At 27.8% G+C, this 14,628-nt stretch overlaps 1 protein-coding gene across 1 annotated transcript; it reads left to right on the forward strand.

Annotated features, from left to right (window-relative positions):
• Window positions 1-2,152: 2,152 nt before the first annotated feature.
• On the forward strand, window positions 2,153-8,286 carry LOC129916393 (uncharacterized). Its single transcript, XM_055996295.1, has 5 exons — window positions 2,153-2,717; window positions 7,249-7,346; window positions 7,405-7,696; window positions 7,758-7,904; window positions 7,973-8,286. The coding sequence occupies exons 1-5, from the start codon at window positions 2,618-2,620 to the stop codon at window positions 8,125-8,127; spliced, it is 792 nt and encodes a 263-aa protein (XP_055852270.1). The 5' UTR covers window positions 2,153-2,617; the 3' UTR covers window positions 8,128-8,286.
• The last annotated feature ends 6,342 nt before the right edge of the window (window positions 8,287-14,628 follow it).

The raw sequence follows: 14,628 nt of genomic DNA on the forward strand, positions 1-14,628 counted from the left end.
TTTTATAATTTCAAATAATATTTAATATGGACAGAAAAATTTGAAAAATAAATGCATATTTTTTTACGAAACGACAAGTGAACCTTTTTTCAATAATTTTTTTTTTTTTTTTCAAAATTCAGAATTTAAGCACCAGTTTTTTAAAAACACTTCATTCGATTTACTTAATTTTAATTTTACAAATAGAAATAAGATTCTAGCTTTTCAAAAATGTATATTTAATTATTGTAGGTGTTGGCATTGTGTTCAAATATTTTTTTTTTGTGTTTTTGTGTAAACAATGGAAAATTGTTCCTCACTCCACATAATTTTTTCCTTTAATTTCCTATATTTAAATTTAACGATTATGTAAATCAACGTCAAAAGTGCTCAATATATCTTGTAAAATTATATATGTATGTATTTCAAAAAACGTTACGTGCCAGCAAAAAATGGCTTCAAAATCGGAATCAGCACACTAAAGACCTTTAAAAAAAAACTATGGTTTGGTTCAAGCTCTATTTTCATTGTCGACCATAGTCAATTGATTTTGAAAAAATTAATGAATCACCATTTTTCTAATAATTTTTCTTAGTGTTTACACTTAAAAAAAAAAACAACACCAAAAGTTGTTTTTTATGTTTTTTTTTTTTCAATTTTACACGTAGAGAATTCTTAGAATAGAGAACATATTTTTTTCGAAGAAATAATTTTCTGGCTGAGAATTATAAGGTTGCATTTCATACAAAATACAAAAAAATGAGTTTTAAACACCCAAATTTTTAATTCGGTTTTCAGGTTAAAATTAACACAAAATATTTAAAACTTCTTTAGGAAATTTTTTTTCAAATTTATAGAAAATGTTTTTTTTTTTTTTTTTTAATTTGTTGACTGATCAAAATTTGAAATTTTGTGCCAATATTTCTATATCAGAAGCAAATTACCTACATCAAATTACATTGCTTTAATTTCAAGCTCAAAAAGTTGTCAGGCTTTCAAAAGCAGCTCCATTTTATAGCACCGATACAGATGGTTGTCCGAAAAAAATTCTTAAATCGTGTAAAAAAACATATGGTAAAGGTGAGACCACCCTATTTTTCAGGATAATATTCCCGCCAAAAAAAAAAAAAACTAACAACCATTAAGATTTGAGAATATTTCCTAAAACAAAAGTCTATTGTTTATAGTTTATTTCTCAGGTGATCCGAAAATATCTTTTCATACAGCTAAATAAGTAAAAAATAATTATTTTAAATCCCTATTTGCAATGGAAATTGTTTGCATTAGATTCTAATATGTATTTATTCTCCACTTAAAAAATAATATCATGATATTAAATCTCTTTTTAAATTGAATACCTTGCACATGATTTTCTTGTTCATCTTTCTATACACAATAGAGTCCATATTATCAGTTAAACAAAGAAAATAAAAAATCATATTATTACAAAATTCTCATCAATTGTGTTCATACCTCTCTCAACCTGAAGCAATCTATATGCCATCGGTGACGATCATAATAGAAAAAAAAAGTATAAAACTTAACCACAAAAAGTTGCATACACTACCTAATTGCATTATAGTCTTTCTTCTCGCTCTATTCATTCTTTTGCAATACCTACAAAAAAAAAAAACATAAATGAAAATTAAATTGTCGCGAACAAAAGATTTAAGTTTTCTTTGCATATAAATTGCTAATTCCAAGAAATTTGAAAAAAAAAAAAAATATAATAAAAATCTCTTAAAGTCAGATAAATCAACTTGATTCACTATATGCGCATCAATACTGTCATTGCATACAAATAAGTGCCTATACCTCACACCCATAACCTGTCAACATCTTTGGATTAAATATTCCTCCTGCATAAATGTAGAAAAGCTATTAAAAAAAAAAAAAATAAAGAAAAAAACAAAAACATTAAAGAAAAAAAATTTATCATCACCAAAAGTAAACAAAAAATGTAATAAAAACCGATAAAAATAAGAAGAAAAAAAAAAATCATCCGAAATTCTTTTCAAGGTTAACATGTGAACTCTCCACACACTCTCGTCCGACATTACAATTTCTTTATGCAACACCTTCAACAACAAAAACCAACCTATAATATTATTTAGGGGTAAAGTGGGGGGGGGGGGATATATATATCACATGAAACAGCTTTTTTTCTATCTTACAGATAAATAACAAAAGATACGAGTGCAAAATTTTAATTCACTCTCTAGTTTCAACTCAGACTTAACGAAACACATCCCCACAATCGAATTTATTTTTCGTGTTGCACGTTAAGTCTATTATACACCACACCACTTGATCTGATGTGTTGAAAAAAAAAAATTATATTCCATTCGAATATATAAATTGATTGAAATACAACAATTTTTCTGTATAAAAACTATAAATAAAAGTTTTTCGGGCGCATTAAAAGATTTTACTTCGACAAAGAAGGGGATAACTTGGAGACGGTGACTGAGTTGTTGGTACCGGGAGCGGAAAATAAATTCGAAAGCGAAAGGAATTTCGTGTTATTTTTTTTTTATCTCTTTTTTTTTAACTTTTAATTTCCGCATCGAAAAAAGGAAAACAGTTATAGTCCCCCAAATAACCAAGAAAAAAAAAAAAAAACTTTAAGATACAAAAAATGCATTCAAGTTTGGTAATCACGTTGTTAATTGTATGCGGGTGTGCAGCTAATGGATTTGCAGCTACCATACCAACCATTACCGAGGAATATAATTCACGTGAGTGGAGCAGATTTTATAAGAAAAAATACAAGAACAAAAAAAAAAAAAACAATCTAGCACAGGTGAAAGATACAAGATACAAACCAAAAAGTGCATAAGTGGTTTTGAATTCAGTGAAAAGTTGCATAATATCTCTCTCATCACATTGAAAAGTTGAACGTTTTTGTTTGATTACTTATTGGGAAAGGTCGTGTTTGTGTTTTTTTTTTTTATTTTTTCGTTTGAATTTTTGTTCTTCAACAAAAAAAATAAAATACAAATCAAGTGTGAAAACTGAAAGTGATGTGTTGCAAGGTATATGTACATAGCTCTTCTCATTTGGGGAGACAAACATAATTAATGTGCAGACAAATTTTATATTTGTTGTTAAAAATTTTGAGTCATATAACGGCTATTGCGACAATTTCTGTCTTATATGTTAATTGATCACAAAAATCAATAAAAAAAAAAAAATGAAAATCTGAATGGTTTTATTATTTACATTTTTACGTAAAAGAAACTAAAAATAGTTTTTTTTTGCGTTCAACTTTTTATTATCTAAGAGTGTGAAGTGTAATGAATTCGATTGGGTTCACATTTTTATGAAAGAAACAAAAAAAAAATCCGAATTGATTTTGCAATTTCATTTACTACTACTACTACTACTTGTTTGTCCACCTTGTTTGAGATATATCTTTTTTGTAGATTTTTATGTACCTATATAAATTTCATTTCGAACGGTCTTTGGTTGAGTGTTGTGTATATTAGGGAAAAACCAAAGATATGAAATTAGTTGCAGAGTAGTGATTTATGTTTTTATTGGATTTTTTTTTGGAGGAACTGGATTCAAATTGTGTGATACTGTGTACGCAAATTTGTGTGTGCAATAGATAGAGGAAAAACAAGAATACTTGTTGCTTTTCTCTCTCCATAGAATCTTAAATCTTATCTAATAGAAAATTACAAAAAAAAGAAAAAAAAATTTCGCAAATACTTGTTTGTACGATAATAATAATTATTATTTTTGGAAATTGGATATTTTAAAATTTTGGCATCTATGGATCTAGAAATTTTTGGCTTCTGTCAAGTTCCCAACATGAACTCTTAAATATGAACTTATTTAAACAAAAGAGTTTACGTACAAACTTGATTTTATGTTTGATAATGCGCGGTTCTATTTGAAAAAATTAAATTACATCCTAAACAAAAGAGCTGAGGTCAAAACTTTTATTTATAGTTTTTTTTTTTAAATAAATAAATGTCATATATGTAAACACTTTGGGGAATATATATTATATCTATTGTAGTAACAACAATATTTTTAGCAAAAAAATGAAATGATTTTGTTCGTCAGTTTATAGAAAAGGAACCGAGTTGAATTCTTAAAAAAAAATCGTATTAATATTTCTTTTTGTGCTCACTCAACTGGAATATATGTCTTTTGGACCCAAAAATGTGTTAATAGATAAGAACTTGTTAAATTTTTTGCCTGAACTACATAGAAACACAAAGTCAACAAAGTACAAAAAAGTTTAAAATTTTTCAAATAATTTATATTTTTAAATGTCACATCAATAAATATTGTTTTTGTTATTTTGTACTTTTGTTTACTTTTTATACTTTTTTTTGCCTTTGTGTTTCGATGTAGTTCAAGCTTAAAACTGAATAAATAAACGAGAAAAATTAGATTAACTTTTCTGGATCACATTAAAACTTTAAGCTCAAAGAGTTGAAACATTTTTGAGAAAAATTCCCTCTCAATGAAAAATCAAGACGTGTCTATTTTGAGATCTCGACTACATATTATAAAAAAATTGTTTGTATTTCCGGAAAACAAATTTTATTTTCTTATTATTTTTTTTAAATTTACATTTACCAAATTTTTATATAATAAGTTTTAAAAATCTCAATAAATTGAACCTTAGGGGCATTTCTTCTTGCGATATAGGTATTATTATAACAATTCAAATCAAAATTCTTAGATAAAATTTCTTAGAGACTCGGCAGAGTGGTTTTTAAAATTAGTTTTTTGTGAATAAAAAATAACGGCATCTGCTATTTTTCAGAAACAGTTCTTACCATATACAAATTCATATCCATTTGTTAGTCAAGGTCTATCTTACAACATATTTTTTTCGAAAATCATTACTAATGGTATTTCACAGAACAATTTTTGTAGTTTCTGATTTCCTCCCAAACCACAAATCGATTTTTCAAAAATTAAAAAATGTTTCGACTTGCGAGTGACTCTCGAAATAATCGTATGTCGAGAGCTAAAATCCAAATTTCCAAGAGCTATTTTAAAGCCTTTCTCTTCAAGAGCTGCTCAGTATCTGTTTGCATCATTTTCACTCTCACATGGTTCCTTTTTTTTTTGTTCTTGAGTAAGTGAGTTAAAAATATGTTTTTATGGAGCGCAGTAAAGTCAACTCAATAAAGTTACCTGACAATTTTATAAAGCTTAAAGCCTAATAATCAGCTGAGAATAGTAGAATTCAACAATTCTTTCAGATAGTGAACCCTCAAAAAATTTGTTTGCAAACATTTATATTTTAGACGTATTAATATTTTCATTCTACTGATTTTTTTAGTAGGTATTTTAAGAACCAGTTAAACTTAGTTATTTCTTACGTTAAAGTTACTATATGTTTGTACATTCGTAGATGATGGCAACATTCTTGTTTACAAAGTTTTTGACACCGTTTCAAAGTACCAAACAAAAGTTGAGATAAAATGTAATAAAATGATATTATGTTGCTTGCCACACGACAAGCAGTATAAAAGTGAAGGTTTATAAATAATATGAACCAGCTTTGAATAAATATAGGTCACACTCATAAACTCTCAAAGTAGTATAAAAAAAAAAAATATACAAATGAACCAATTCTTTTGTTGACTTCAATAAAAAGTTCATATGTCAATAACACAAGTGTTATTTCAAAGCTTACATAATTTATTTTTTTATTCAATTGAACTTATAGTAAAAAAAAAACAAAACACAGTCATACAAATGTGCACTGGGTTATACCCAATACCTAAAACTAAAATTATAGCAGCACATATTCAATTGTCAACTCTTTCAACCTTGATGTTGACAGTTTAAAAATTTAATGACAAACAATTAATTGTACCTGAAATAATTTTGATTTGAAAGTAATTTACTTAATAAATACTTATTAGTTATGTTTTTTTTTTTGCATATTTTTTTTCTTTCTCATATTGAAATATTTTTTTTTACTAAAAAATCAAATATAACAATAATATTATATGACTAGTATTTACATAAGTAATCACTTCTACTAGCTGTGAATAACCATTCAAATTTTTCAAACATAATTAAACAAACATAAATATTGGCAATACGCAATGATGCATCGCAAACAAAAGACTTGAGCTACAAACCTTTATTTCTTTTTTTTTTTGTTGTTGTAGTATTCGAGTGTGATTGTATTTACACTTTGCTGCTTGAGTGCGTATTGTTTATTTTTTTTTAACGTTGCTTTACTTTAAGGCAGATGATATCAGTTACTATTTCATCATAAAAGACTAGCCTAATGAGTAATAAACATGGATTTGTATGCTAAAGGTGGAAACATTAATTGAAGTTTGAAGGCAAAAAGAATGCTTTTTTTTTTGTAATTTATGATATTTTTCATTTTCTGCAATGTTGCACTCAATTTTGGTATTCATAAATATAATTGTGTTAAAATTCATTCAACTGCATTGGTTGAAAATTAGAACAAAATTAGCTCATGGAATAGTGTTTTAAACTATTGAACTTTTGTATGATTTATTAAAACTTATTTCTTTGTTAAAAGCAAAAAAAAAAAAAAAAAAAAAATGAAGACCAGACTTTGACTACAACATTTTCTTACGTCTTGTGAATAAAATAAAATTAGTTATAATTGAAGTTCTACATTTACAACCTTGATCGCAAAATTTAATATACTGCAAAAGAACGATACATTGATATATTTTTTCAGGGACTTAATTATATTTTTTCATAAAATAATTTTATTTGTCTGTGTTTATTAGTTTATATTAGTATTTATTATTAATTTTATATTTTTCTTGCTATGAAGTGTAAAAAAAATAACAAAAGCCGCTTACGTTTCGGAAATAAGAGTCATAAGAAATATTTTTGTTCTGAGGCTTAATTTCAACAAAATCAAATACTGAAAAAGTATTATTTAGGAAATTCTATCGTCACGGGTGGAACGCGTCTAGATTAAATTTCTTATATATCCCTTTAAATTCTGTTTGACCCATTGAGCTTTGTTAAGGAAATTTATTATTGGATTGGGGTTTCAATTTGAGTCCAATTTTTTTTGAATATTAAACTTTTTTAGGAGGATACACTTGTTTGGCGATTGTTAATTGTTTCTTTTTAAAAATTGTTCCCTATGATGAATTGTCCTTTGATAGGTTGTCCATGATGACTTGTTCTTATATTACCTGTGATTTTTATCTTAGCTCATGATTCCTGATTTTTTAGATTTAGGTAACCTTTTTTCTATAAAAAAAATTAACATTTGAATTTTTCTTACAGAACCAATCCCAACTCTAGTAGCACCGTGCAATGTGAACGATGAAAGTCGAGATGAATGCATTAAAAATGAATTCCTCACCATCATACCTCTTTTAAATGTAAGTAACATAGCTCTGAAAAAAAAAACCTACATAATTAAATATTTAATAATTTTAGAGAGGAATTCCCGAATTAAATATGGAATCAGTTGATCCCTATTTCTTCAAAAAAGGAATTTTCCGCTATGCTAACGATGGAGTTCAAGGTGGTTTGTTGGTAAAAAATATGAATATCTATGGAATCAGTCGAATTTCTGTACGAGACTTCCTTAGCAATTTTACTGGAAATAATTTTGTAATCAATATGAATGCTACATTGCCAAGAATTCAAGCTAGCGGACAGTTTAAGGCTGATGTTAAATTTGGTGGATTAAGATTGGTGCCGAAAGGACTTTTTAATATAACAATTGGTAAGACACAAGAATATCCAATATTTTACAAAAATTATCATTTTATCAATTTTTTTTTTAGACAACATCAAGGCAAATATCTTGACAGATGGAGGAATTGTAGACATGGAAGCTGGTCGTCGTATTCAATTGAATAAACTTGATGCCGATATTAGTGTGGGTCATGCACGAATTGCTGCCAATGGAATTTTCTCTGATTCAAATTTGAGTAAGACTGAACAAAAAAAAAAAACAAAATTTTATAAAAAATAACTAATATTTTATATTTTTTTACAGATGCAATGATTTTGAATTTAGTTAATGAAAATTTGCCAGAAATTATTCGAGTTGGAATACCAGCAACCCGTGATCAATGGGCACCGATAATTGTTGAGCATTTGAATGGTTTCTTTGCGAAAGTACCAATTGACAAACTCATCTCATTGGAATAGTTTTTTTTTTGAATGAAACTATATACGAGTGCATATACATAAATTATATTTCATTTTGTGAAATATAAAAACAGTATTTTGTTTTAAGTTCTTCATTTGTACACAAATTTTAATTTATTTATACCAAACAAAACATTTAGTGTAAGGAAATAGAAATAGATTATGTTTTTTTTTTTTTTTTTTAAATAAAATTATACAAAAAGTTTGAAAATTTTGGTTCGATTTCAATTTAATTTAAAGATATTGAGGAATGTAAGATCGTTTGAAGAGTGCACTACTGTACTGAGAACCGTCGAAGAGGACCACGCAGTGAATTTTTGATTTAAAAAATTAACATTGGTGCAGGCAGCGAAGGAACCAAGTGGCGTGAGTGAGACAGAGGAGAGAGTGAAAACCCGGAGAGCTCGAAAAATTAATGTTCAATTTACTACCTTAAAAAATAAAAATACCCTAACCCTATCTTCAAATACCATAGATGCATACCTGCAATAAGGACCTAATTTGAAAAATGCCTGCTTTCAAATAAATTGATATTTTTTCAAGATACAGCGAAAATAGCCGCTGAATTCAAATAGGGTAGAATTGCCAAATTTGCAGCCGTCTCCAGTTTCCGGCCACCTTGCGGAAAATCGTTTAAACTAGTGATTTCGTAGAGTTTATTCCAAGTTTTCGCTTTTATGCTGTTCTAACATATAAGAGTACAGCATAAGAGCAAAAACTTAGAATAAACCCTATGAAATCACTAGTTATAACGATTTTCCGCAAGGTGGCCGGAAACTGGAGACAGCCGCAAATAGGCAACTCTACCCTATCACGATGTAGCATGTTGCAATATCGCTACGTTGCTACGTCGCTATGTGGCCATGGCGCTATGTCGCCATGTCGCTCTGTCGCACTTGGATAAAAAGAATAAAACTGCATGAACAAAACAATAAAGAGAAGAAAAAGGAATAAGGGCCGCAGTACCCTACTTTTAAATAGTTCGATCACGTTGGTCTTAAGCCGAGGTAGTAAACTGAATTTATGTGCACATCCAGTACATATCCAAAGCACAAAGCTATCTGAGATGTCTCTGATTAATAAAATATATGAGAAATAACTTGTGGATTAATTTTTTGTTATAGCTGAGTCAAATATCTGAAAAACCAAAATGTATTTTTTATAGTTGCTATAAAAAAGCACTGAAATCTGTCATCAAATTTTCGTAAGGCAGACCTTTAACCTACTTTTAGGAATGTTTCTTTAGGCTCGTGTCAATAACGCCTTCATTACCACTTTTCTCGGAAAATTTATAACGAGATCACGTAAATTTGTAAAATGTGTTGCATATTTTTAGGAGATGGAAATAGTTTGAGGGCTTCTGTTATTTGATTTGTAAACATTTTGGCACCGATATGGAACTTTTTAGTAACAAAACCCCGACAATGCAATTTTTTCCTTCTCTTAATGCAAAATCCTATGGCACAACTTTTGTTTGTCAACAATTTAGTTCTTGTCTTTTATTAAAAAAAAAATATACTTAAAGAATGATCGCTCTTCTCAATTCCGTGTATTAAAAAAAATTCCATAGAAATTGATTAAGAGATCAATCAAAAATACTAAATCCTTCCAATACCTTCCTCAATTGAAAATTTAATTAAACACTCTTCAGATTTCTTGTCAAACAAGACAATTGCAAAACTTAGCCATGGTCAGTCTCAAAAAAATTGTCATTAATTTTCATATTGCATTGAATTGAATCAGAACGGGTTCCAAATTACTACCTATAGAGTGACAAAACAAAAAAACCTAAATAAATATAAAGAACTTTACAATGGTGAATGAGGTGCGGTGGTGGCGCGCGGCATTATGATTGTTGATCGGTGACAGGTTCCCTGATCGAATTGTTAATTTGTACCCTGCGGGGTTTCTTTCAAAATTAAATACAAAAATATGACAACTTGACAATAATTGACCAACCATCAACAATAATGGGCAACCTTCTTATATTCTTTTCTTACTTTCTTACCGCACAATTAAAATATCTAAATCTTTCAGGAAATATAATTTGTTTATTGCCCGAGGGTGTCGAGGGATTTTTACAAACAACAAAAGAAATATGAGTGTTGAAAATTGAAAAATGAAGGATGTGTGGGAGTTTTAAGCAAAAAAAAAAAAAAAAAAAACTACTTGTTCTTAAGAAGTATGTGATAATTGACTAATAATGATGATGATGTTGGTGATGGTTTGAAAGTAAAGAAAAGTAGGCTGAAGTTCATAGAACCATAATGTATCGCAATTGTTGTTCGAGTGTAAGTTGTGTACTTATCTATGAAACAAAAATTTCGTACAAAATGATTGACTGATGTGTGCCAGTGTGTGGCTTGCTTTGTGGCGATAATAATTACACAAAAAAAACTTTTGTGTCTAATTTTGAACAAAGTATTTCGAAACAATGGAAAAGAAATCAAATGTTCTAAATTTTAGCAAGGTAATGGTTTCATTATAATTGTAGTAATTTTTAGACTTTTCAAAGAATAATATAAAAATACCAATTGAAACAAAAGAGTTGAGGTAAAAACCTTATTTTGCATCTTTTTGTTATTTTGTTGTTGTTCTATTGTATGAATTCTCAAAATTGGTAATTATAACCGAATACTTTATAAATATGTATTGAAACCTACTTATTAGTGGTAAAGCCTTTTAAATAATCTCTAATGACAATCTCTTTCTTCCGGTCCCATGTTTATTTGATGGACCGTTTTTTGTGCTCTTGTTCGAAAAACAACTAAGGAAAAAACCCACAAAAATAAATTGCAACTGTCAATATTGTAAATAAAATTATAGAATATGGTAAATAGAAAAGGGAGGTATAAATGTTGATGAAAACGGGTCATAGGGGACCACCTTAGGATTTCCCTCATCTGCTTCTTTTTTATTGTATATCGTTTGCATGTGCGCTCTTCCACTCTTTAACGATGGAAAAATAGAGAACCAAAGGAACTTTGTATATGTTTGCAGTTTTAAGGTACAAAACTGCTCGAATTAAAAAAAAAAATTATTTTTATATCTACTTAATGTCACTTTAAATTTGGTACAAATCTTTAAAACATTGTTAAGAAAATATAGGTATCAACAAAATGTATATGTAAAAGATTGCTGTTTTTGAGTAAAAAATCGACTTGTTTTTTCATCCAAATTTCCATATTTTAAGGATCATATTTCTGTGCGCAGTAATATTTAAAAGATTTTTTTTTTTTAAATTTCAAGTAAAAATATTCAAAACTGCTTGAGACGACATGTTTAAATAATGTTATTATGGCAACTAATATCCTCCTTTTTAAATAAAAGAATTATGCAATATACATACACCGAAAAAAAAAATTGATAATAACAGCTATCAAATTAACATTTTTCAGTGACAAAAGTCGTCCAACAATTAAAATATCAATTTTGGTATTTTATCATATCATTTTGACATTTTTTAATTTCAGGTGGGATAGTGAAAATTTCACTTTGACAATTAAAAAATCATTTTGACATTTTTTTTAAGTTTAAGTGGATAGTAAAAATTTCACTTTGACAATTAAAATATCGATGTTGACTAGATTTTACGTTTTAGTTTATTATAATGAAACCTATTTCTTTCCTTTTCTTTTTTATTATTTTTATTATTTTAAGAATTTTCTTTCTTTTTTCAAAACATTACTGAAAGGGAATATTCTTTAAAAAATAATGGTGATATTATTTTCTCTATTATAGGTGATATATTTTCTCCCAAACTATGAGAAGTAAAATCTTAGTGCCGATCAAATTTTCTCAGTAAATCATACATTTTACTTCGAAAAAACACAAAGCGCCTTTAAATTAGTACACATTAAGAATTTTTTCTTTAATATTTTTCAACAATTTGGAATGAGAAATTGATATGAAAAAATGATAATAAAATATCAAAAAAAAAATTCAAAAATGTGACAAATGATAATAAAAATATTATTTTAACATTTTAAATATCATAAAACACATTTTATAGAGCATTTTTGGCTGATATTTAAAAAATGTTAATTTGATATTTAAAAAATGTTAAATTGATATTGGTTTTTTTTTTTTCGGTGTACTTTCAACCATTTTCAACAAATCCCGAAAAAACCGTTTCTTGATTCGAAAATATCTGCCTCGGAATGGAAGAAAAAAATATTTCGATTGCAGAACTTTTTTGAAAATACATTATTTTTAGGCAAGGGTTTAGCCTTGATTTTTTCTCAAAAACCTTAAAAAAATAGATTTGTAATATTTTACATTAATTGATAGGGTTCTTCATTGTGAGCTCATATCTGTAAACCAAATCTAGTTGCGACACCTGCTTTCGGATGGGAAAAATATATATTTCGATTGCAAGAAACTTTAGGCTTAAAAAAAAAAAAATCGATTGCAATTATTCAGCCATCACACAAATGACAAAGACAATTTTAACGAAATTTGTTGCACAGAGGCGTATGAAAAATCGAACCGAAATCATCGAAATATACATTTTTTGGAATTAAAAAAATATTGATTTTTTTTTTTTAATTCTCTTTTTTTCAAGAATTTACTTTTAACGATTTTTTTTTTGTGAAAAGCTTCGAAATTTTTTTATATACAAAAAAATATTTAGAAAATCAATTAAAAAACTATAACCAATTGAATTTTGCGTCTCTCGTCAAAATATCTCATTTTTCATCTTCTGATATACCATTTAATAAACTATTCTTTTGATTTAGCTTCTATTAAACACGAAAAAAATTTACTGTACTCTTCATTTTTTAAAAACTTAGCTTTGTAACAAGTTTCTCACATTTGGTTTCAAACTTTTGACATTGTGAGTGTATTTTTTTTTTTTTTTAATTTTTAACTTTTTTCCAAGCCAGTAGTTTGATGTATACCTAATAGTAGGTAAATTGGATATCCAAAATTATTTTTGTTTTGAAAAACCAATTTTTCGTAAACGGCCTCGTGATTTTTTTGAATTTTTTTTTAAATTGTTAGTTTACAATTACAAACCAAGTAGCACACGAATATCGTTCTTAATTTGTTTTTATAAAATTTATATATTGAATTATTTTTTTTCTTTTTACATTTACATTTACCAAATTTGTATACAAAAAGTTTTTTTTTTAAATTCAGGTAGTTTAGGTCAAAATCATGCTACTCAGTTGTTATTTTATATTTATTTTAATCTCCTGGCTCGATCTATAAAATATTAAAAAAAAATAAACTCAGCTAAGAGAAAATGTAGCCATTCCTACTAATCTCCTCTAAAAAAAAAATTAAATAGAGTTGGCAACACCAATAAAAATTTTAGTGAGTAAAAAATTCATTTAAAAATTGTCCTAAAACTATTTGTATCCTCAACTCAATTTGTCAACACTTAAATGTCTGTATAAATTTTTTATTAAAACGAAAACTGCCGTCAATGAGTAAGTCAAGAAAAATACAATTAACCCTAAATTCCAAAAAAAAAAGCAATATTGAAGAAGCATATCTCTACTTGCATTCAATAAATCTTTCCGTTTCCTTAGCATGGTTTCGGAGAGTATAAGCATGCATCGTAACTCTACTGCAACCTCACATACAGATTTTTTTCTTAATTTATGAACTTGAATTTACCTTAGTCTATTTCATATATAGGGTGATCCAGAAATATTTTCAAAAAATAAAAAAAAAAAAACAAAACAAAAACAAAAAAATGGAGAATAGGTGAAAATTGTTCATAACGTTGATGTTTTTAAAATCTTTGACACGTTACTCAAATAATTGACTTTAAGTGATTAGAAGATAAATCAATTCTTCCACTGCAATTTTTGTATGGAACATCCTATAACTTCGAAACGATAGTTAAATTTATGTAATTATATTCGTATAGTGCGATTATAAGGAACATTAAGCTTTTAGGCCACTAATCTCCTAACAAAACCCTTTGAATATCTCTAAATCACCCAAATATTGTTAATAGTACTTTCAATTGAATCACCCTGTTAAATAGTTAAATTGAAAAAAACCCTTGCCATTGGCCAAGGTGACACATCCAGTTGAGTTGAAAAAAAAAAAAAACTATCTGCGCACGCTTTACGTTACAAAATATATCTGTCGCATTTAAAAATTTGCGATACTCACGCACTGCGAAACTAAAAGCCACACGCAACCCACAAGAAACCAATCAGGCCTCCAGGGAATACCTAAGTAATGGGTTACCTACCATTGCAAGCAGCCTTTTTCAAATTGAATTGAATTTTTCTCTTGTTTTATCGACAACTTAAAACAACAACAAAAACGACGACGACAATGGTGATGATGACAACGACGACGACGACATCCAGTGCAAAACAGGAGAATCTAAGAGCAACCACAAGAAGCTCTGTTGTATGTCTGTGAACAGATTCAAGTTCATTATAGTTCCATCCACGAACGCTGACGGATCGTTTATACTCTCGACTCGTATCTTGTATCGAAAAAAAACATATCCGAGTACTCTTGTCGTATCTA

Source organism: Episyrphus balteatus, chromosome 3 (genome assembly GCF_945859705.1).
Source record: "Episyrphus balteatus chromosome 3, idEpiBalt1.1, whole genome shotgun sequence".
Classification (NCBI taxonomy): domain Eukaryota; kingdom Metazoa; phylum Arthropoda; class Insecta; order Diptera; family Syrphidae; genus Episyrphus; species Episyrphus balteatus.